The 23,442-nt window shown below is 40.9% G+C and overlaps 1 protein-coding gene across 1 annotated transcript in view; it reads right to left on the bottom strand.

The window, feature by feature from the left end:
• Positions 1-4,758: 4,758 nt before the first annotated feature.
• The window catches only part of Serpine2 (serpin family E member 2), a 59,411-nt gene continuing 40,727 nt past the window's right edge, over positions 4,759-23,442 (bottom strand). The window contains exons 4-9 of the mRNA XM_027941889.2: positions 22,374-22,571; positions 11,784-11,982; positions 9,609-9,709; positions 8,543-8,629; positions 6,199-6,282; positions 4,759-5,569 (exon numbers count right to left, since the gene is read on the bottom strand). Coding sequence (XP_027797690.1) covers positions 5,532-5,569; positions 6,199-6,282; positions 8,543-8,629; positions 9,609-9,709; positions 11,784-11,982; positions 22,374-22,571 — 707 coding nt within the window. The 3' untranslated portion in view covers positions 4,759-5,531. The remainder of the gene's footprint in view (positions 5,570-6,198; positions 6,283-8,542; positions 8,630-9,608; positions 9,710-11,783; positions 11,983-22,373; positions 22,572-23,442) is intronic.

Raw genomic sequence — 23,442 nt, 5'->3', positions numbered from 1 at the left:
ATAACTTTTTCAGGCCCCTAGAGCTCTACTCCTCTATATGAATATGCCTACGGGAGTTAGACCACCTTCCTCCTCTCCTCAGGAGGCTGTAAGTTAGGAATTCACTACATGAACATTCATTTCTGATGCCATGATATGGATGTTTGGACTCTTTCTTCCAAGGTATTCTGAGAAAAGGGGAAATTGCAGGGCTGCTAAAGATAACATTTTTAATTTAAGACTTTTAAAATTTTTTTGGCCCCATATTGCTATTCCTTTCTCCCTATTTTCTTTTTATGAAGAGTAAGTGCACTACTAGGGGATCCTAGAGTCCACCTTGACACTTCTTAAAACCAGATGTATACAGACATTCTTGCCACCAAAAGGCCCTCTCATAACGTTCCCCACATGAGGAATGCCCACATGAGGTTGGATAGCTGTCGGAATGATGCCCCAGGTCTTTATTCTTAAGCTTTTTTATTTCCCTCAGTTGATCCCTGTATCATCTCTCCAGAACTCAAAAGGACCCTCAGCCACTGTCCTCTAAGACCTAGAGCTGTGGCTCTTGACTTCAGTTGTGCATCAGAGCACTTGAAATTCATGTTTCTCTCTGTAGAAGACCTAGAGTAACTGCTTGATTAAATCCTATCTTGCAAATTAAAACTGATTTTTCCAGGTGGAAATGCATGCAATTACACTATAATCACAAGTATATGTGCTGGAAAAACCGTAGAACTAGTAGTGTCTGTGATTCCTACTAATAAACACCTGTTCTTGTTCATTCATCTGACTGCCTGATAGTACTCACTCAGAACAAAAGACTGATGGGTTAAGAAATTTTTTTTTTAGGAGAAAAACAATTAAGAAACAGATATTAACTTATTCTCTTTCATTAAATTCTTATTTGATTATTCATAGAATATCTTTTTACCAGAGCTGATGTAAATTAAGTTTCAAAATGAACTACTGATTTATCCTAATCCAATCCTCCTCCTTCAGAAGAAATGAGTCATGAGGCCACTGCCAGCTAGAGAAGGATATTTCTAAGTCAGAGAGGATTTGTCAGACTCACTGATGATGCTTCCTTTACATATCGATGTCAGGACTTTTAAGCCATGTTTTAGTCAGTTTTTTCACTGCTGCGATTAAAAGACCCACCCAACAGAACAAACAATTATTTGAGGGCTCACAGTTTCAGAGATCTTAGTCCATAGAAGGCTGGCTCCATTCCTTGGGGCTTGGGGTGAGGAGGTGACGCCGAACTTGGTGGAAGGGTGTGGCAGAAGGAAGCAGTTCACATGGTGATCAGAAAGCAAAGAGAGACTCCACTCTCCAGATACAAAATATATACCCCAAAGCCACGCCCCAATGCCCACCTCTTCCAGCCACACCCTACCACTTCAGTTATTACTCAATTAATCCCTATCAGGGGTTTAATTCACTGATTGAATTAAGACTTATAACCCAATCATTTCTCTTCTGATCCACCTTGTATTTTCTTATTCATGAGCACATCTAAATAATAACAACCAGCAATGTCAGTCAGGGCCGGCAGACACTTAACATAGATCTCAGACAAAATAATGAAAACTAGCAGATTAACTCATTGGATGTTCATGGGGCTCCCAACAGTCTGCCACTAGGACTTAGTTCTTGACCCTAGATATGACTAGGAAGGTCAGACACATATACTTTCCATGCTTCATTTACCCTTATATAAATGGGGTTATAAATTTCAGAAGGAGAAGCTTGGAGCACTAACAAAAAGTTCATTTCCATTGTGCTACTTAATATTCAATAATTTAATTTGTAAACACTAACCAACAATACATATGGTATGATAGTGATTTCTCATTTAGAAAATTTCTCAGTGAAATTACATTTCTATCTCCTTTTCTTCCAGATTTGAGACAGGCACTAAAATGTGAAGTTCAAGAATCTCGAAAGAAATGGGGCTTTAAAGCCAGTGGTGCTTTTTACTCTTTGGCCTCTCAGTGGACTCTTGGTTGGTAGAGGACACAGCATTCCAGTCAATAGTCATAGGAGGCTGAGGACTCAGTTATCACCCACCAGCTTCCCCAGGCCTCGCAGCTCCCAACTGTCCCCACTGACCAGCACTAAGAAGGGGGCATTTACAACTCTGCTGGCTCAGAGTGAATTGCTTCAAAACCTCATGTCACATGTCTTGTTTGTCAGTTTTTCATTTTTCAGAAAAACAGAGTAAAGTGTACAAAGGACTCTCCCTTGTTCCTTTTTGTAGCGTTCCTTATGATTGGGATTTTTTCCAGGTCATCTATCATTATCTCCAAATTTAGTACAAAGATTTAAAAGGCCACCGAGACACAGACCTTCCAAGGTATTCGGGTCAGTGCTTGCTCTCCTTTCCCATTGTGTCTCAGGCAGAATTACAAGTACTCATCTTGTTAAGTGTCAGAAGAGTGACTTCCATGATGGTTGACTCTGTGTTTTCTATAGGTCCGCCATTTTGTTATTTTAGGAAAATTGCAGCCTGTCTCCTGCTGAAACTTGGTGTGGCATCTAATCTATATGATATGAATTGTTTTCTCAAACATGTCCACAGCACAAAAGAAAAAAAAAAATCATCTATCACAGGCCTGTGATTTTTGTGGCAGTCTCCATATCTCAAATTTATTCTAGTTTCCCTCAAGGAAAGGAGTTTTCAGAAATGTGATATTTCCAAAGTGAGACAAGTCCTGGAGCCTCTACTGAAGTATATCAAAAAGTAAAAGTTATTTTAAATATATAAAAAAATAGAGAGAAATTTTCCCCTTAGTCCACAGATTATAAACAATTTCCAAAAGCAAACCAGGCTCAGAATCTGGGTGTTGATTAGAAAGAAAAAGATGAGTAAGTAGGGATGGCCAAGCGAAGATGGAAGGATAGACAGTCCAGGAACCTTGATTATTATTTTTCCAAGTTCCATACATCATTCATGTTTGAAACTTTACTAATAATGAAAGAGGTACTCAGAAATAGGACCACATAATTCAAAGTTTAATGTGACCAGTATATTATAGATGGAAAGCAGCCCATCCATATCACATACCAGTGCTGCCCTGACTTATGTAAGAATTGCCAATTCTCTGGTCCTTTCTGGAATGAGCATTGTTGGGAGTCAGGAGCCCAGGGATCTTTGGCTGTGCAACCATTGGTACATTCTTTCTTGGACTCACATCCAGTTGGTCCTACTCCAAATACTTGAAACAGTGAGATACTTGCTGTGCCAGGATTCTCTCTCACTCCCAATTACTAAATTACACAGGGAAAGGACGTATTGATCTCTGCACCTTCTAGTACTTGGAACCTACCTGGTAGGCTCTTGTGATATTTAATTTCAGATGTCAACTTGACTGGAGTAAAGGAGGAACTCTCAAATAGCTGGTAGTGTTATTTCTAGGTGTGTCTGTGAGGGTGTTTCCAGAAGAGATTGGCATTTGAATCAGTGTTCCGAGGAAGACCTTCCCTCACTCAATGTGGATGGGTATCATTCAACCAGTTGAAGGTGATAAAATTGATCAAATTATGTGCTTTTGTATATGAATCTATCATAATCAAACCCACCATTCTGTATATTTAATATGCACCAATAAAAAGGAAAAAAAGGCAGAGGAAAGGCAAATTCACTCTTTGTAGCTAGGAGATCTTCTGACACTGCACATCAGCACCCCAGGTTCTTAGGTCTTCAGAATTTCACCATGGCTTCTCTGGTTATCCTGTCTGCAGACTTGGACTGCACTATACCCCCAGCTTTCTTGGTTCTCTAGCTTACAGATGGTAGATCACAGGACTCTCCAATTTCCATAATAAATCCCTCCCTCATGTACCTACCGTTATTGGTTCAGTTTCTTTGAAGAACCCTGTACAATATAGCATTTGAATAAATAATGAATGAGGGAATGGAGTATGTAGTTATTCTACTGCTAACACTATTACTATTCTAAGCAATTCAAAATAATATTACAGAATGGGAGAACACTGGAAAATCTAGTAAGACTGGCTCTAAAAGGCATTAGTTACAGTTTGCATGATTGCTAGAATATATGTGGCTTGAAGGAACCATCCAAGATAGCTTTTTGGCTTTTGTTTCTCAATAAGGAGAAATAAAACGTCTGGTTTGCTGAAGTATACATACTTCAATAGGTGCAGACAGCAACATTCAGTCCACTTTACCAATAAGAATTACAAATAGGTGGGAGTACTGAATGTGATGTTTTAATGTTTAGCTAGAATAACAAGTGGAACTCACCCTCTAAGAAGAGAAATAGAATAATATTTGTAAGTTTTGATAAGAAATGTTTCAAGCCATTTTGACTGAGATATGACTACACAAATCTTTAGGAAATTCATAAAAATGCCCACACAAATGGTAACAATTTTGACTTTTGAGTTAAACTTGGAAAAATCATCTCCAAAAAAACAAACAAAAATTATCATTTCAAAAAGCACACACTCACTGCAGCTTATCACCCAAAACAAAGCATTCATTGTTGCCTCAGATTTCCAAAAGATATTAGTCCCCAGCAGTCTCTTTCTACCCTCTACAAAATCCCTGCCTTTGCTGAGGATGCTCGGCCAGAGCCCGAGCACGCTGCATGGTTAAGCTCAGAACTGGGATTATCCAAAGGTGACTCTAGTGATCTAGTGCTGAAGCAAGAACAGTGTTTCTTCTCAGGTTTAGAAGAAAAAGAAAAAAGTCCAGGGGCTCCGAATCTCCTGTTGTCTGCCTAATGCAAAGGCTTAGAAGAAGAAGCTGATGTATGTTTTTAAATGTGGTTTATTTTGCCGTATTTTCAAATAGCAAAGAAATGTCGATTTTTTTAACTACCCATAACACTTTATTTCTACTTTGTACAAAATACAAAAATGCAAATCTCAAGAGTACAGACCGTGGGGACAGGCACACTGCATGACAGCAACCTTGCTGAGCAAGACATTAGTTTTTAAACTTTAGTGAATACATGCATTATATAAAACAATAACAGCAACGACAACAAAAACACACAGAAGGCTAGAGATTCTGCTATTTCCACCCCCAAAATAATGCTTGCTATCAAGACTTTGGATGGAGGTGGGCTAAAAAGAATTAAAGAGGCAAATAATATTTTTTCCATAAAAAAGTAAAAGCTACCATAAAATCTTCTTTTTTTTCTTCTGTCACACTGATTAAATTTCTCCTGAAAAGTCACACATAAACAAAACAAAACAAAACACCTTAAACCAGACAGACAGCAAATACTCAAGAGGGTTGTTAGCCTAGATAACCAATCAGTAGTTTAAAGAATCTTCCAGACGTTCCGAAGCCTTTCTATTCATTCCTCAGTACAGTGTTGTAGCCATCCTGCCCTTTCATCTCCACAACACCTCCCAAAACAGAAATGCTTGTTTGCATCATGGAGTCTGTGGCTAAGAACTAGTTTTGAAAAAGAAAGCAATGTACAAAAATATTCAACAGAACTATGACAACGTAGGAAAGGAGTCTTTTCTTCATAGCAAAGTAGTCTTTGCTCGCCTGGTTTCTTTTGCATTATTCTTCAGGGTTTGTTTATCTGTCCCATGAATAAGATAGCACCTAGGGAATTGAAAAGAAACAATAGACGAGTCTTATTTAAAAGAACAATCCTTAAAGTAGGACGGGATGCTGAAGATGCAGAGGGAAAAGGAAATACTTTGTTATTAAAATAACAGTACAATGTATTAGTGCCTGCTCTCTACTCTCCCCAAAGATGATCTCATACTTCATAATGGACTATGGAAAACGCTAAAGGCCAGAGTCAGGTTTGAACCCATGACTTGTGGGGCTAAGAGCTACTGGATGAACAATTCCCAGGTCATAATAGCAGGGCAGGCTTAAAGATCGAAAACACAAAGGTTCTGGCAAAATTTAGCTAATGCATTTATAAAAATATAGAAAAAAATCACTAGATGTCAAAAATGTCCCAATGGGATGTGGAGCCTCTTTGTAGGTCACACATCACCACAATAATCACTGCACCCCAACCTAAAATCCTGTGGGTGTTTTAAGAACTCTGCCATACTCTGCAACCATGGCCTTGACTTTCCTACCTCGTTAATGTAGGTGGTTCTATTATTCCAAGTATTTGTGGTTGTGACACAGGAGAAACAGACGAAGGGCAATACTGCTGGACACAGCTATGGCTGAATTCGAACAGAGAACAATGGAAGAGGAGGCTCATTTACCTGTAGGATTATGTCGGATGAAAAACAGGAAAGGTCTGTCTACTATGAACCAGGGAGGCGATGACCTTGCAATCAGGATAGCAGCTATGGGAAGAAAAAGGAAATGGGTTATCAGCAGGAGGCCACAAGGCAGAGGGCTCAATGGACCCTCAGACACTGGGGTCTGAAGATACACTCATCTCCTACCCCACAGGCTGGCCGTGTTGTCACCGCCTCAACGGTCACCATTTTATTAAACGTCTACCCTGTGTCAGGCCCTTTACATTCACCGTCTCATTTGTTCTATAAAAGCATCCTCTTCTCTAATAAACCATCCTTACTCCTCATGGAGTTTACGAAAATTAAATGACATAAAACACAACAGCTCTTAGGACACTGACGGCCACTACATGAACACCATTCACTGTTACTATTAGTTACTTTTTATTTATACCACCTGCCACGCTGCTGGCGCCCCCTGGGCCTTTTTAACCTAGTTACCTCTCTTCTGTACATGAAGGCCCAGCTCAACTCTCAACAGTTTTGTCTGTTGGCCCCTCATTTAGGTTTCCTCGCCTCAGGAATACAGGCCACCCATCTAGACCTCCTACCTCACACTGCTGCTCAACTCCTCAGGTGAACATCTGACTTCAGGCTCACGGCTCTCAGACCTGCTTACTCTGCCATGTTCACCACTGGTGGCTCTCACATCGCAAGCCCGTGACAAGGCCACGGGGAGGGTTGATTGAGGCAGAACCACCCCACACCTGCTGCAATGACTCAGTCCCCTTCCTTGGACTCCCGGAAGCACTGATGGCTTTGCCTTAATGTTATAAAGGACACCTATAGTTATTCTGGGGCAAACCATTCCACCCATGGTTATGAAAATTAATAGTTAGCAGTTGTTATGGACTGAATTGTGTCCTCTTCAAATTCACACGTGGAAGCCCCAACCCCCCTCCCCCCCGTGACTGCATTTGGAGACAGGGTCTTAAAGGAGATAATTAAGGACAAGCAGAGATCATAAGGGTCAGGCCCTAATTCAACAAGAATGGTATCCCTTCTAGAAAGGCGAGCAGGCCATGTTTGTGTGCATACAGAGAAGACCAGGTGAGCATGGTGACGAGGCACCATCCATAGGCCAAGGAGAGAGGCTCTGGGAGAAGCCCAACCTGCTAACACCTTGCTCCTGGACTTCCACCCTTCAGAGCTGTGAGAAAATAAATTTCTGTAGTATAAGCCCCTAGCTTGAGGCATTTGTTAGGGTAGCCTGAGCTGCCTGGTACAGCAGGATCTGGGAGGTGACACAGGGCCCCTTAGTTGGCTTAATACCCTACTGTTGCAGTCTTGAAATTCTTAAGACAGTTTGAAAAAGGGGCTCCATATTTTCATTTTCCCCAGGGTCCCACAAATTGCATAATTGGTCCCAATAGTTATACTAGTTGGCAAAATTGGTAATAATTTTGGTGAAATTTAGATATCACAATCACCTAGAAAAGACAAAGATCATCTTAAAAATCTCAAGCTTCTTATTCAAGGTCTTCATTTGAAATGTTATTTTAAAGGAATAAAAAAAAAAAGTGTTTGAGAAAGGCAATTTATACTCTACTGTGAGTATAAATGGTACCAGAAATACTACCAGAAATATTCAGCCAGCATCAAGTGTAGCTCACTTTATGAGCTCACAGGTTTGGGCCAGATTTCTTTATCCAGTCTCATATGGACAACTGCAGGGGTGGAGGGTCAAGACTGTTCAGTCTTTTTCTGCATTAGGTAAGCCACCGAGCAGAGCAGATGAGGGTGCTCTACTTATCAAGAAGGCTGCAGAGCAATCCTGATGCCCTTCAACACATGCTTTCTGACTGTCCTGGGGGAAGCTTACAGCATATTTTCCTACATGTACTTGCTGTTATTTATGTCTCAATCTGAAGACTGATCTTCTCAGCCAATAAGAAGCCAGAGTGTGCTTGATCCTCCTGAGACTGTCCTCAGGCCAAGTCTACAGGGCCAAATCCTACAAGAAGCTGTGGGGACATGGTCATGACCATTCACTTGCATCGTCTACGGCTGCCTTCATGCTACACTGGTAGACTCCAGAGTTGTGATGGGGACTGTGTGGCTCACAGAGCGGAATGCATAATATGTCCCATCTGGCTCTTCACAGAGCTTGATGACGCCCATCCTAGAGGGATGCCTCTCACTTCAGTGAAACACTGGTCTGTCCATCCGGATTCCTGTCTCTGCAGGTCGCCCCCCCCAAGGCCCAGCTGGACAGATGGCTGCCTAGGAGACTGCTGAGGTGAGGCCTGTGCGGGGCCTCTGCTTCCCTCCTGGGACCGGCCCTCTCGGGGCACCCAGCACTCACTTGTGGTTGCCGAAGCTTTGGTTCCATCTTCACTGACTTCAATTTTTGCTTTTTGTAAGACGTGGGAGACGTAGAGTTTCTCTGACCCTGTTTCCAGAAAATAAAATGGAATCAGCAACTGTTTGACATGCAGGCCATCTATTTCATGGGAGAAGTAACCTCAGAGTCATGGCAAATTCCAGTTCTTAAAAACTGTCAACAGGACCGTAAGTGGCTGTGACTTGTCCTGAATTTCAATCTCTGCTGAGGGAACAACGCACTTCGAAGAGAGGCCCAGCCCCCGAGTGTTTTAGAGCCTCTCGTCTATTCAACTCCAATCACAAAGAATTTTATTAAAAAAATGAAAACAACAGGGCTTTAAAAAGGAAGCCTAGTAAGAAGCAAGACAATATTTTATCAGCATGTCAGACCCAGATAGAATTTCAGGTGGTATTTACAGATGGGGAAACTGAGGCCCAGAGTGCTTCACCAGGGGAGTTCCACAGTCTCCAGAACAGGTACGTGGTGCTCAGTAGCCTGCAGCTGGGGTTGGTAACAAACTGATTTCTCACCAGTCAAGGGGAAAAATACCTAACCTGGCATACAGATAATGTTTCAGCCAAGGCTTTTCTTTGGAAGGGTTGCTATGTTCTAAATTTGAAAAGCAGAGAATGAACCATTCAAGCTCTAGAAAAAGTTACACACACTGGCAAATGAACCAAGCATGGGCTTAGCTGCTGTGGCAAAGTCAAGACCCATTTGAATTTATGTTATTAAAGATTAATGGGCAATAAAAGGCCAAAATACCTAATTAATATCTAATCAGAAGCCCTATTTTTGGGTAATAGAGGCAATGCACAAAGTGCTTCTCGGCTGTATAGAGACTGGAACTTGCCATGCACACGTGAAATGAGGGGACAAACGACACGCACCCATTTAAGTGATGAAGGTAAATAGTGTGATTTGGTGATATCAAAACAGTTTTAAGGCAACACATTTCCAATTCTAGACTGCTTCTCTCTGAACAGATCAAACCCAGTCTGTAACGTTTTATTCAATTTAAGAGTAAATTCTCAATTGTACGTACTTGTTATTTTTGCAAAATTTGACTTTGATGGATCAAACATGTCAGTAACGCCCAGAACTTTCAGTGGTTCCTTCAACTCCGTTTGTGCCATAGCTGTGAACCTACGTGAAAGCAGAAAGCAGGGGAGGGAGATCACAAGGCTTTAAATGGCACAGAATGATGGAATTGGTACACATTTATAGACCAGATTCTACTGACCGGTTGTGGTCCTGGGGATTGAACCGAGGGTCTCTCCCACTGAACTACAGCCCAGACTGTTTTATTTTGAGACAGAGTCTCCCTAAGTTGCCCAGGTTGGCCTCAAACTTGTGATCCTCCTGCCTCGGCCTCCTAAGTTGCTGGGATTACAGGCGTGTGTCACTGTGCCTGGAGTCTTTTAAAGTAGGATCTAAACACCAGTCTGAACTGTATCTTAACTTTTAATTCTAAATTTAAATACCAGGTGAGTATTGAAATTTAGCTCCTCTTTCACTTAGCTGACAAGTGAGCAGGACACACGAACAGCAAGTGTGGGGGACTCACCCTCATGTGCAGCAGGCTCCCTGCTGACACTCAGGAAGCCCTTTCTCTTAAACCAAGGCAAGGGTTCAGCGGGATGACAAGTCTCTGGTACTCTAGATTATCTACAGTTCTTCCCCACATCCAACTAAAGAGCCACACCTTGGCGCTGTAGGTACCACCTTCCTTACTGGGACTGGAGATGATCAAGAGAGGAGACAGATTCCCGATAAGACATGCTGGGATTCTGAAAACATCTCACTGTGGAAACGGGAGTAAGCATTAGGAGTAGGTGGCATCATACTGTATTTGGGTGTGAGTTTCCTGGATACTTGTGGCCAGTCTGGCTTGGGGACCGTGCACATGTGAATGCCAGCTATTAAACCCATCATAGGAATGCTTTCCCACACCTGATCTCACCCTGAAAGAGCAGCAAGGGAAAGTGAGCAGATTCCCAAAACAGATGGGCATGAAGGCAGCTCTAAGGCTCACAATGCCACCATCGGATTCACTTGTATCAAGCTCTGCCTACTTGAAGGCTTATTTTGCAAAAGTAACAACAACAAAAAATTTGGGGAGGAATTCTAATAACTATTGTAAATTTATTACTCCTGTTACTTAGCTGGTAACAGAAGAATCAAAAGCTGCTACTCTCCACTACCACCAAGGACTGGGTAGTCAGACACTCTGGATAGTGGGAGAATGATAATGTCGAAAAACTCATGGGAAGGAAAGACATTCACCCCCTCCTTCACAGGTATGGACAAGGCATTGTCTGAACTGTCAGAAATTAGGATTCATATAGAATTTGGGATCACTTTTCCCCTCAAGTCACAAAGCTCAAATCCCATATATATTTCACTTTTAAGGTATAAGAGAAAAATTGCCTTAATGCTAATATAAGAATTCTGCCTGTGTAGATTCTAAAACATTTTATTTACCAGCTAGTGTGTGGGCTGTGGTCATTAGTAACTTCTAGTTAAAACTTAAGAAACAACTAAAATGATGCTCCTTATCAAAATCCATGGAACTCTCTTAATTGATTAAGTTCTAAGTCTTCAATTTTGTGACTATTTCAACAAAGTTGACACAGGTGCATTAAGACAGCTGTAAATCATAATCGAGAGCCTTTATACAGCCTTTGTATTTTCATACCTACATTTTTCTCAATGCTCTAATAATTAGCCTATTACTCTTCCCAAAAGAATAGAACCCTAAAAACATATTTACTACAAAAGTTGCATAAATGGTATTATTTATTGCTCTAAGTTTTTATAGATGTCTCATACCTGGGACGATGGGGCTTAATAGGTTAAATGTCATTGCATTTTCATCTATATTATGATAATATGCATATGTTTCTCAATTTTTTTTCCAACCAAATGAAACATGAAAAGTTGTTACAGAGTCATGAAGAACTTGTGCTCCTGTGGAGGAGGTTCGGAGACCAAGGCTGCCATCTCTCCTTTCTTATTATCATTATCCTACCACACAAGAAGCACCAAAATTGAAAGAAAGCTTCCAGAAAAGCTCGGCCTTGTATTTCCACCATGCTGTTTCTGCAAAATGAAACAGGCTCCATGATGTGCCATATTTTAGCCTCATGCTGTCTGGTATCTGACGTAATAGGTACTGAAGGGACAATCCCAGGTTTTCCTGTAGGGAAGGGCCACTTACTTGGGCAGGACCACCTGGACCCTCTTGGGCACCATCATGCTCATCCAGCTGTTTATGGTCTTGGTGCTGATGTGGGGGATGATGGCCGACAGTGGGGTGGAACTCTCGGTTGGCAGGGCAATCAGCATGCTGATGCTTTCCCCGTGGTAGGGCAGTTCTATGAAGTTGTACCATAAGTCACCAGGGGTGCTTGTAGACCCTAAAGAAATCAGAGGCAGGTTCAGTGTATCTTCAATGACTTCTGAAGGGGCATGAGTGATTGCTGGTCACCAGGGGAGCCCTGGAGGGAAGATAGCAATTCCCCTGGAGAACCTCCCTTTACCAGAAGTAGCTTCCCCAGAAGGACAAAGATAAGGTCAATGATTTCTTCCTTCCCTGGTGCAGAATCCTTTTTTCAGTCTAGACAGAACGCCTTTGGGCACCACTGACCTTACTTCAATTCTGTTGAGTAGACTTTAACTAGATCATTAGACACTCAGAATACAGTGCTTTACAAGAAGTTGACCTTTACATGAATAAAAGAATGGATCTGTCTACCTTAGAATCATTTTTTTCATTCAGTTTTTTTAAACATAAATTGCATTGTGTATAATTAAGGTATACAACATGATGTTATGGGATACATATGGAGGGCAAAATAATTACAATAGTGAGACAAATGAACATAGCATCTCACATTTGCTTTTTTTTTTTTTTTTTTAAAGAGAGAGGAGGTATTATGCATTTTTGTGACAAGAACAGCTAAAATCTATTCATTTAGCAGGAATCCCATATACGTACAATTGTATTATCTATGCTCCTTACTTTGGGTAAATGTTTGTGTGTGTATGAAAAGAATAGAGAGGAGAAACAGCTTCTATCATTTAGGGCCCACTCTGCCTGGCCCACACCGACCACTTGGACAGACATAGAGCCCGGAGCCTCCAGGAGGTGGACACAGCTGGCCCTATTTTACTGGAGGAGGTCACAATGAGAGAAGTTTAACAGTCTGCCTTATTTCGCTACCATGACTCCCTTCTCACTACGCACCTCTCCAGGAACTACCACCAGGGTTTTTAGATATTTTAGGGTACTTACACCTCCTAAGAAAATCTCAAGAATGATTTAAACCAGCATTTCTCAAAATATTGTCTAGAGCATACACTATCTGCAAGCTGCTCTATAGACACATATTGATATTCCACATTGTAGTAAGTTTGGGAAGTACACAAGCAAGTCTTCTTATAGATGCAGAATCTATACCAGTACTGTGAAGGCTGAGGTATTTCACAGCCGAGAAAAGCATTTAACCCTATCTATCCCCATATTTCCCAGGCTAATTTGACCCTAGGACCTCTTAATTCCAAGTAAAACGTTAAAAATATTTAGCAAGTGATACGGTTTCACTGTTTCCCCTGAAAGTCACAGGTTAGAAACTTAATCTGCAAATTCGTATGTATATGGTATTAGGAGGAGGGGCCTTAGGGAGGTAATTGGGACCAGATGAGCTCCAGTGAGTGGGGTCCCCATACTGGTATAAAGGCTTTATAAGAAGCCATAAGAAAAGGAAAAGTGACCTGAGCTAGCATGCTTGCTTGTCTCACCCTGTGATGCCTGTCGCCATGTTATGATGCAGCAAGAAGGCCCTCACCAGATTCTGACAGATGCCAGCACCATGCTGCTGGACTTTCCAGCTTGCAGAACATCAAGCCAAACAAACCTCTATTCTTCATCAATTACCCAGTCTTAGATAGTTTGTTATAGCAACAATAAGAACAAAAGGCTAAGATGGCTACTAAGCAGCAAAACTGAGCATGGTGGAAAAGAGCCACACCATTCTGTGATCTTGGAGTTGCAGAAGTTCCAAACAGGCAATTATTTATTTAGACATAGTGATTACTCTCTAAATCAGGTACCACCTCCTTCGGGACATATGAGACCGTATTAAATTGTATTTATTATCTAATTTATTTTTTAGCCAGTTATGTAAAATAAACTTACATGCTATTTTTTCCTCCTCTGATTTTTGCCATTAAGCCTTTAAATTCTAAACTAATTGTAATGCATCCATTTAGGAGTCAGAATTGAATGTGCTATGGGTATGAATATCAATAGAAAGTCTGTGTGTTTCAAGCCTCTCCACAAAATATGAAAAGTGCTCTTAGCATTCTGTGCTAAAACTGCATTGTTAAATACATGTGTACAATTAAAAAAAAAAAAAGAAAACATAATCACAGAGGGTGCCAGCTTGCCACCCAGCTCATGGCAAGAGGCCCAGGAAGGCTACTAACCAACCCTCGGAGAAAGTTTTCCATAGAGCATGCCAGAGAATTCAATTAAATATTTAAATCAGTCATGTATTGAAAAGAGTTACACAAACTTAACTACATGAATGGGACACTAGTGTTTCCAGATTTATGGTGGATTTCTGAAGTGTTTCATTAGGCACATCAAGCTTTTAAGAACTCTGGTCTTGGTGCCGTTATCGGGACTGCCTCCTTGTGTACAGAATGGAGATGTCAGGATGCTACAGTCTGTGCCTCCCAAAGGGCATGACGGTTAAATAAGAAAACAGCTGAGGCCCTGGGCAGGCCTGGCCCAGGGTCTGTGCCCAGTGAATTTTGGCTCCTGCTCTTCCAAATGATCTTGAGGGACAACACAATTATGAAAGAATAAAAAGGTGGGTTTTCCTTCACTGGTTTCTCTGGACTTTCCTCTGGAGAAGCCCCCTGCCATCAATGCACTGGAGATGGGGAACTTCAGCACCCAGGTCTGAGAGGGACCAGTCCAGGGAGAGAGAAAAAGGCACAAGGAGAGAAAGAGAGTGATCTTTGTTACAGAACAAATGCTTTTAGCCATAAAATATGATAAACCAGTGAAGCTACTAGAATATTGATGCTCCAAGGTGACATTACAGCTGCTCCTCTGGGAAGAAGACGTGGGCCGTCAGCAGGGTTGCCTGGTCTCTCCTGGTCCCACGTGCTGCATAGCCTGGGGGCCGTCCAGGAACCCAGCACCACCCGCCTCAGCTCAGGATGCTGTCAAGTCACCCCAGCCTGGCTACCTGAGATCAAAGTTAGCACTCTTCATCTTCATTTCCAGTCTGTGCAATAAAATGGTCTCAATAGAAACTGCAAAGTCAAGAAAAATGAGGGAAAAAAAAAAAAAGATCACTTCCTAACAAATCTCTTAATCCTAGAAGAAAACTTCAGTCCTATTTTGGCAGAGCTAATTTTTAGAAACTGTGAAATCTGATAAGTAGTTAATAAATTATTGTTCCAGGGCATAACATAAGGACTTGGAGGCATTAATTGTTTTTAGAAATATTTACTGCTCTGCTAAGAAGGATGGAGGCTATGAATAATGAAAGAGCATGGCGTACCTGAGGTGGGGAGATGGCACTCCTGTCCACAGACTAAGCCATCCTTGACTGGCTGCCACCACTGATTATCAATACTGATAACTGTTCTGCACCCAGCGCTCACATCTGCGTGACGAATGACCTCCTCCAGGTTCTACTTCTGCTTCTGACCACAGTATCTGACCAACATCAGATGCTCCACCCACATCCATGCTTGGCTTCAGGTGGCAGCTTGAGGAGTTGAGAGAGAGAAATCAATACCTCCCCTCTCCTTCTGTCTGGTCACCACAGCAGCCTTTACAGCAGATCCTGGAACCCAAATTCAGGACTCCCTCCACAGCATACCAGCTCTGAGACTTTGGCAAGCTCCTTAGCTCCAGTCTTAGTTTATTTATCTGTAAAATGCTGTGATAATGCCTTACATGAAAATGGAATGAGATAATACACACAGAGTACTCAGCACAGGCTGGCACATGGCCAAAACTTCCAGGAGAAGTTTGCTCACTTCTTCAATGTTAGGTCACTGCTTATTCTGACCACAGAATCAATGCACAGAGGGTTATCACACCTGCTACCTTGGAACTCGACTCCCGAGCAGGAAGGTGGCTGGGAGCTGGGATCAGGGCGTGGAGCTGCTTGTGGACCCAGAGCTTCTTCCTCTAAAGTGCCCACTCCTGCTCCCTGCGCCTCAACACTTGGTAACTACACCAGGGGTTCTTCAATGACAATGTCTGCAGTGTATACAATGGGAAGCAGGTTCACTCACTCTGAAAAGAACAGACAAGTCTTTTCTTTTAGATGAATGGTGATCAACCAAACTTTTTATGGGAAACATAATAAGTAAACTAGTCAAGTACTGCAAGTATGTGGAGATTTGGGAATTCCAGTTCTCCTGGAAAGCCCTCTATGATACTCTTATTCCCACTTTAAGTCCTACAAGGGAAGACATGACTAAACTCATTGAAATGTTAAGAACTCGTCTCAGCCTTAAAATCAAAGAGACTATTTTAAATATTCAGTACCAGGAAAGCTTTATAAATGAAAGTCCCTCTAATTTCCTTATACCAAAAGTAACTATGGATTTCCTGAGCTCTTGAAAAACTTTGGTAGAAATGAAATTAAAACCAAAACAAAAAAATAGATTGACTACATATAGCTATGGACATTATGGACTGGAGTCCAAGAGGAGTTTGGAGAAATGATGGGGTGGGGGAGGGGAGTGTGTGCGCTTCAGCAACTGGGTGAGCACTGGAGCCATTTGCTGCTGAGGAACCTCAGAGGGAAACCAGATGGGCAAGAAGGGGAATATCATCAGTAGGGGCCAAGTAGAGAAGTAAGATGTCAGACAGGTGTGAGCTGCAAACCTGGAAGAGAAAGACAAGCTGCAAATGAAAGTCTGATTTTTTTTTTTTTTTTGTGGTCTTTTACAGAATAAAGTTCCTAGTATCTAAATCATAACCATAAAGACAAAAAAGTAGCTACTTTGACTCAGCAATCTGCATTCAAGCAAACTGCCTTTAGAAGTACTGATGTAAGTATCTAGAAACTGATGTATAAGAATATTTATTGCAGTGCTGTTCATTATAGGAAAAAAGTAAATGGCCATCCATAGGACATTAAGGCAAGCTGATGATGGAATACTACCCAGCTGGTAAAATCACCTAAAGCCTCAAGAAAAAGTTTTCCATAACATTCTTGCTAAGGAAAAAATCAGATTATGGAATAGAAATTACATTTTAATCCTATATATGCACAAAAGCTTCATAAATACTTTATATATCTATAGAAAAAAATATCAAATGATAGACCTAGCATTAGTAGGGGTCTTATCCTAGGAAATGTGACTACAGGGGAATTTTTCCTTTCTGCTTTCCATACTGTTTATTTGATCTTGCAGTGAGTGTGAAATACACTTCTACTGAAAAAGATTTTAAAGTTTCCATTTTCTAAATATCCTTGAAGTGCTTACACTTTACGGGGCGTTAAGTCAGAAGGATTTCTCTCCTCTTTAATTTTGTACCCTCTCTCCTTAATGTTAGCCAGTGAATCTTCTCAGATGTCCTGATGACAATGGAAGGAAGGAACTTAAGGTAAACTGGATGGCCAAGCTTCAGCAAAGTGATCAAGGACAGCAAGGATTGGCTGAGGTCCAGGAACACCTGGCAGGTGGCACCGCAGTCCTTGTGAGCATGGGACCAGAGGCCACTGCTGACGCTGGCAGAGGGAGGAGACAGCAGAGGGGCTGGCGTGAGTGGCCTGCCATCGAGGAACCACAGGCTGCATGGGCACACCACAGCCTCTGTGCTCCGCCCGCCCGGTCAGGACAAGCCTGCATGCCTCTCATGGCGAAAGTCCCTCTGGTGGCAGGGCAAGAGCTAGGCCACACAGGACACCCTGGTGCCCTGCAGCATGGCCCATGAAAGCAGCTGGGTCTAGTTCCACACTACTCAGTAAACTCCCAACGGCACAGAGAGGCTGGGGAGGAGGACACGGGAGGCGCTTTCCTGTGTGTGTGTGTGTGTGTGTGTGTGTGTGAGCAAGGAGGAGAGGCCCAGACTCAGTTCTGGCTCAGAGCAGACCAGTCAGGGACAGGAAACAGAAAGACACCAGACAGGGTCATTTCAGCAGACTTTAAAGACAGCATTACTTACAAAGCAGGGGCAGGATAGAGAAGCTGTTAGAGATGGCACCCTACACAGCACACAGTGGGCACCACTGCCAGCCTTAGGGCAGTGACCCAGAAAGACTGCCTGGGCACCCCCTTGTCAGGACAGATCTTCAGTGGAGCAAGGTGTAGTGCTGCAGGAACAGGGCTGGGAAGTCAAGGCCCCAAACCCTCTCCTTCCTTCACCCCATCTAGCCAGCAGCTCCCCACTAGCCAACGCCACAGGAAGCCAGAGGGCAAAGGAGTCCACTGAAGCAGACTTGTGGGGCAGAGAAGGGAGGGCACGCGTCAGGGGAGGCCGAGGGAAGACAGGAGCACACACACTGTGGTTCTGTCGAGTGGCATAACTGATGGTAAGAATACATTTATTTATCATTTTCTATAATACACACACATTTTCTTGAACAAATCAGTTCTTAATTGAAAAGCTACCCTGAGGTGTTCCTCTCTAGGTGCAGGCCATTTACTTAAAAAAAGTTATATTTCTATAAAAGCAAACATTTGAATCTTGCACACATATGCCTAAAAATCCTTGCACATTAATCTTGGAATACTGGCTTGTTTTTCAGCAACAACAATAACCAAAAAAAAAAAAAAAAAAAAAAACATACTAATGAGAACACCTCACTTTTAATTTTTAATAGAATGCAGAGTATGTACAAAAGATGACCTAAAATAAAACTGCTGAGTCTGGGGGTAGCATCAGTGTTTCAATGAAGTCTTCTCAGGCAGCATGGCCCTGGTCTGGAAGCTCAATGTGACCTGAAAGTGGAAATCATTTTCAAGCAAAAGGAACCACTTACAGTACAGAGAGTCTAAAGACTAGGTATGGAGCCAGCTATCCCTGGGTATTATCCTAAAGAATGAAGTCATCACTCATCTGATAGGAAAAGACATCCACAGACTGAAGGTGAAAGGTTGGGAAAAATCACACCACTCACATGGACTACGGAAGCAAGCAGGAATTTCCATCCTTGAATCAAAAAAAGTAGAATTGAAGCCAAAGTTAATCAAAAGGAATAAAGAAGGACATTTCATACTGCTCAAGGGAACCATACGCCAACAAAACATAACAATTATAAATAGATATGCCCTAAACAATGGAGCATCTGTGTTCATCAAACAAATTCTTCTCAAGGTCAATAGTCAGATTGACCACAAAACAATAATCTTGGGTAATTTTAATACAACTCTGTCACCACTGGATAGATATTCCAAACAAAAACTGAACAAAGAAACTATAGAACTCAATAATACAATCAATAACTTATATTTAACTGACATATATAGAATATTTCATCCTTCAAAAAGAAGCAAATACACTTTCTTCTCAGTAGCACATGGATCCTTCTCTAAAACAGACCATATAATATGCCACAAAGCAACTCTCAGCAAATACAAAAAAGTAGGGATACTACCCTGCATTTTAACAGATCATAATGGAATGAAATTAGAAATCAATGACAAAATAAAAAATAAAAATTACTCCAACACCCGGAGGCTAAATAATGTGTTACTGAATAAACAGTGGGTTGCAAAAGACATCTAGGAGAAGATTAAAAAATTCTTAAAAGGTAAATAAGAACACTGACACAACATATAGAAATCTCTGGGATACTATGAAGGCAGTACTAAGAGGAAAGTTCATTGCATAGAGTTCATTCCTTAAAAAAGAAAAAAAGTCAACAAATAAATGAACTCAAAAAGCTAAAAACAAACAAACAAACAAATAACCCAGTCAATAAGTAGGCCAAGGACCTGAACAGACACTTCTCAGAAGATGATATACTATCAATCAACAAATATATGAAAAAATGTTCATCATCTCTAGCAATTAGAGAAATGCAAATTAAAACTACTCCAAGATTTCATATCACTCCAATTAGAATAGCAGCTATTAAGAATACAAACAACAATAAGTGTTGGCGAGAAAGTGGGGAAAAGGCACACTCATACACTGCTGGTGACACTGCAAATTGGCACAGTCAACATGGAAAGCAGTATGGAGATTCCTTGGAAAACTGGGAATGGAACCACCATTTGACCCAGCTATCCCTCTCCTTGATCTATACCCAAAGGACTTAAAAATAGCACACTACAGGGACACAGGCACATTAATGTTTGCAGCAGTACAATTCACAACAGCTAAATTGTGGAACCAACCTAGATGCCCTTCAGTAGATGAATGGACTGAAAAAAAATGTGGTATATACACACAAAGGAATATTACTCAGCAATAAAAGAGAATAAAATCATGGCATTTGCAGGTAAATGGATGGATATGGAGAAGATAATGCTAAGTGAAGTTATCCACTCACCCCCCAAAAATGCCGAATGTTTTCTCTGATATAAGGAGGCTGATTCACAGTGAGGTTGGGAGAGGGAGCATGGAAGGGAGGAATAGACAGATTCTAGATAGGACAAAGGGGTGGAAGGGAAAGGGAGGGGGCATGGGGTTAGAAATAATGGTGGAATGAGATGGCCATCATTATCCAAAGTACATGTATAAAGACACCAATGGTGTGAATACACTTTGTACACAGAGATATAAAAAATTGTGCTCTCTCTATATGAGTTGCAATGTATTCCACTGTCATATATAACAAATAAGAATAAAAAAATTAAAAAAAGAATTAAGTCATCATACTACAGTATTACGTTTACAGTAGCACAATTCACAATAGCCAAACTATGAAACCAGCCTAGGTGTCCATCAACGGATGAATGGATAAAGAAAATGTGGTATATATACATAACAGAGTTTTATTAAGCCACAAGGAAGAATGAAATTATGTTGCTTTTAGGGAAATAAATGGAATTTGAGACCATTATGTTAACTGAAATAAGCCAAACTCAGAAGGTCAAGGGTCATGTGTTTTCTCTCATATGTGGAAGCTACAGAGAAAAAAGGAAATAAAGGGGAAGGATTACATGAAAATAGGAGACTAGTAGAGTAGAGAGGGCAAACCAGGAGGAGGAAGAAGGGAGGTACCAGGGAACAAAACTGGCCAAATTATGTGGTGTGCATGTATGAATATGTAACGATGAATCCCACTAATATCTATAATTATAAAGCATCAATAATTTTTTAAAAGGAGGCATTTATTATGTTCAGCTGCTTAGTACAATACTTTCCCATGGGGGTTTTAAGAACACATTGTACTTAAAACACACATTTTAAAAAAACATTTATTGACTAAAACAATTTGGCATTTTTTTTCCCCTAGAAGCTTAACTGATAATGAATGATCAATAGGAAAAGTAAAGTAGACTGAGGCCCCATGAACCACTCCTTAACTTCAATCTGAATCAGGCTGCTGGCAAAATGTCTGGCTGTTTGGAGTTGATGCATCCTGAACATGAGAAAGTAACACTTAGGATCCCCATATCAGGTGTACCCTACAGCTACAACGTCTACCTTGTAGAAGAAAAACAAAGATCTTATCAGATCAAGAGTGCTTCAGTGAACAAGAAGTAGAAACCACGACCCTTGGGTACCTACCTCTGACTTGGGTACAATGGCAGACATCAGTGATTATATTTTCCCCTGTTAAACTGATAACTGCACATTAAAAGAAATTTCAAATTCCAATAAAAAAATTATTTGAAATCCTACCACTGTGAACATCCTTCAAGACATCTCTCTACAGACATGAAGATTTGCAAAGTAGTTTAAATAAGGTTCATCAGCATTTGCTGCTTCATAGCTTGTTTTCTGAAATCAAACATATATTGTACAATCTTTTTTATTTATGTAAATCTAAATCTAATTATCACAATACTCCATTATCCTCAGAGCATCAGTTCTGGGATTCCCAAGGACAACAAAATCCACAAATGCTCAAGTCCTTTATATAAATCCATGAAGTACTACACACATCTTCCTATCCACTTCAAATCATTTCTAGCTTATAATGCTTAATATGATGAAAAGGTTATATAAGTAGTTGTGATACTTCCTGTTTTGTTCAGGGAATAATCACAAGTAAAAATATCAACACATGCAATTTTTAAAAATATTTTCAATGTGAGATTGATAGAATCTGAAGATACGGAATGTCAGATATGAGGGTTGACTATGTTGATAGCCGACTTCTACTTATTTGCTAGAGGGTGATTATCTTCCCTGGAGTGGGGAGCTGGGACAAGCACCAACCCCAACACCATACAAGCTCAGGAGGCCCTCTTCCCAGCATCCCTGGGTTTTACCAATCCTAATTTTTTATTGATATGTTAAATTAAAAATAAACTTAATTTTTACCTTCACTTTTAACTTAGAAATGTAAGACTGCCAACGACTTGATAATCCTTGCATGTGTTTAGTGCCCATTTATCCCTATTTCATGAATTATCCTTTCATCTTTTTCAATCAAAAAACCCTACACATTATGTATTAATACAAAATCTTTGTGCACAATACAATGATTTACCATGCGATTTTAAAAATCCCAAGTTTTAGCACCCTACGCTGCCCCCTACTTTTTAAAAAGTAAAACTTAAGATTTGCTCCTGAATAAGTTAAAGCACTCCAGAGCTTCCTGCCTCCAGCATGTTTTAGGACGGGTGTCACCCAGCAAGAACTTACCAGTCCGGAACACGGAGAGCTGGGCCAGCATTGGCACTTGGTGGGATTTCCCGTCTGCTGTCACGAATGTTCGCTTCTTGGTGTTCTCAGGTTGAAACCGCGATTTCCACAAACCCTTAAAATACACTGCGTTGACGAGGACCATTTTGGTGAGCATGCCATCAATCAGATCTGGGGACAGCAGGCTGTCGATCATGCCTGTGAAGTCCAAGAGCAAACAGGCAGAAACCTCAGGACTGGTGGCCATTGTGAGGGCAAATGGCTGTTGATTAGGTGGAACTACAAGCCAATGGATTTTTAAAGGACTTTAAAGACAATTGTTCAAACACCCTTTTATATGTTCTAATCTTTTTCTCACCCAATTTACTATGTTCAAGGAGAGTTTAAAACAAGTTAAAAATCCAAGACTGGAAAAGAATGTGGAGATCCCTTAGTTAAAAGAAACCAAACTTTAAATTGAGAAATTACAGCTAATTTTCTCTAACCTCCCTGGTTTAGAATAGTTTACTCATTCAAATAAACTCTATTTGGTTAATCTTCCCCATTTTTACTGATTTTTAACAGACACAATGACTGTTGGTGAGAGTCCTTGGTCCCCACAAGAGAAGTGGTTTTGTGTTGCTTTGTTTTTTTCCTCACTGGGTTGATTCAACACCCGAAAAATAAATACTTCAGCCCATGCAGAGTTACAAGGAGGAGAAGCACTTGATTTCTGTCAAGATTTCTGAAATTTTTAGAATCCCTGGTTATCATAGGCCTCATAATTACATAAAAAAAGAGCTAAAATTGATTGGCATTTGCAGGTAAATGGTTGGAGCTGGAGAACATAATGCAAAGGGAAGTAAGCCAATCTAAAAAACCAAATGCCAAATGTCTTCTGTGATATAAAGAGGCTGATTCATAGTGGGGTTGGGAGGGGGAGCATGGGAAAATTAGATGAACTTTAGATAGGGTAAAGGGGAGGACGGGGAAGGGAGGGAGCAAGGGGTAAAAACGATTGTGGAATGAGATGGACATAATTACCCAAAGTATATGTAGAAGACATTAATGGTGTGAATATACTTAGTAT

Source organism: Marmota flaviventris, chromosome 11, assembly GCF_047511675.1.
Source record: "Marmota flaviventris isolate mMarFla1 chromosome 11, mMarFla1.hap1, whole genome shotgun sequence".
Classification (NCBI taxonomy): Eukaryota; Metazoa; Chordata; class Mammalia; order Rodentia; family Sciuridae; genus Marmota; species Marmota flaviventris.
Note: the sequence above shows the minus strand (reverse complement) of the source record. Positions and strands in the feature narration are given on the sequence as shown.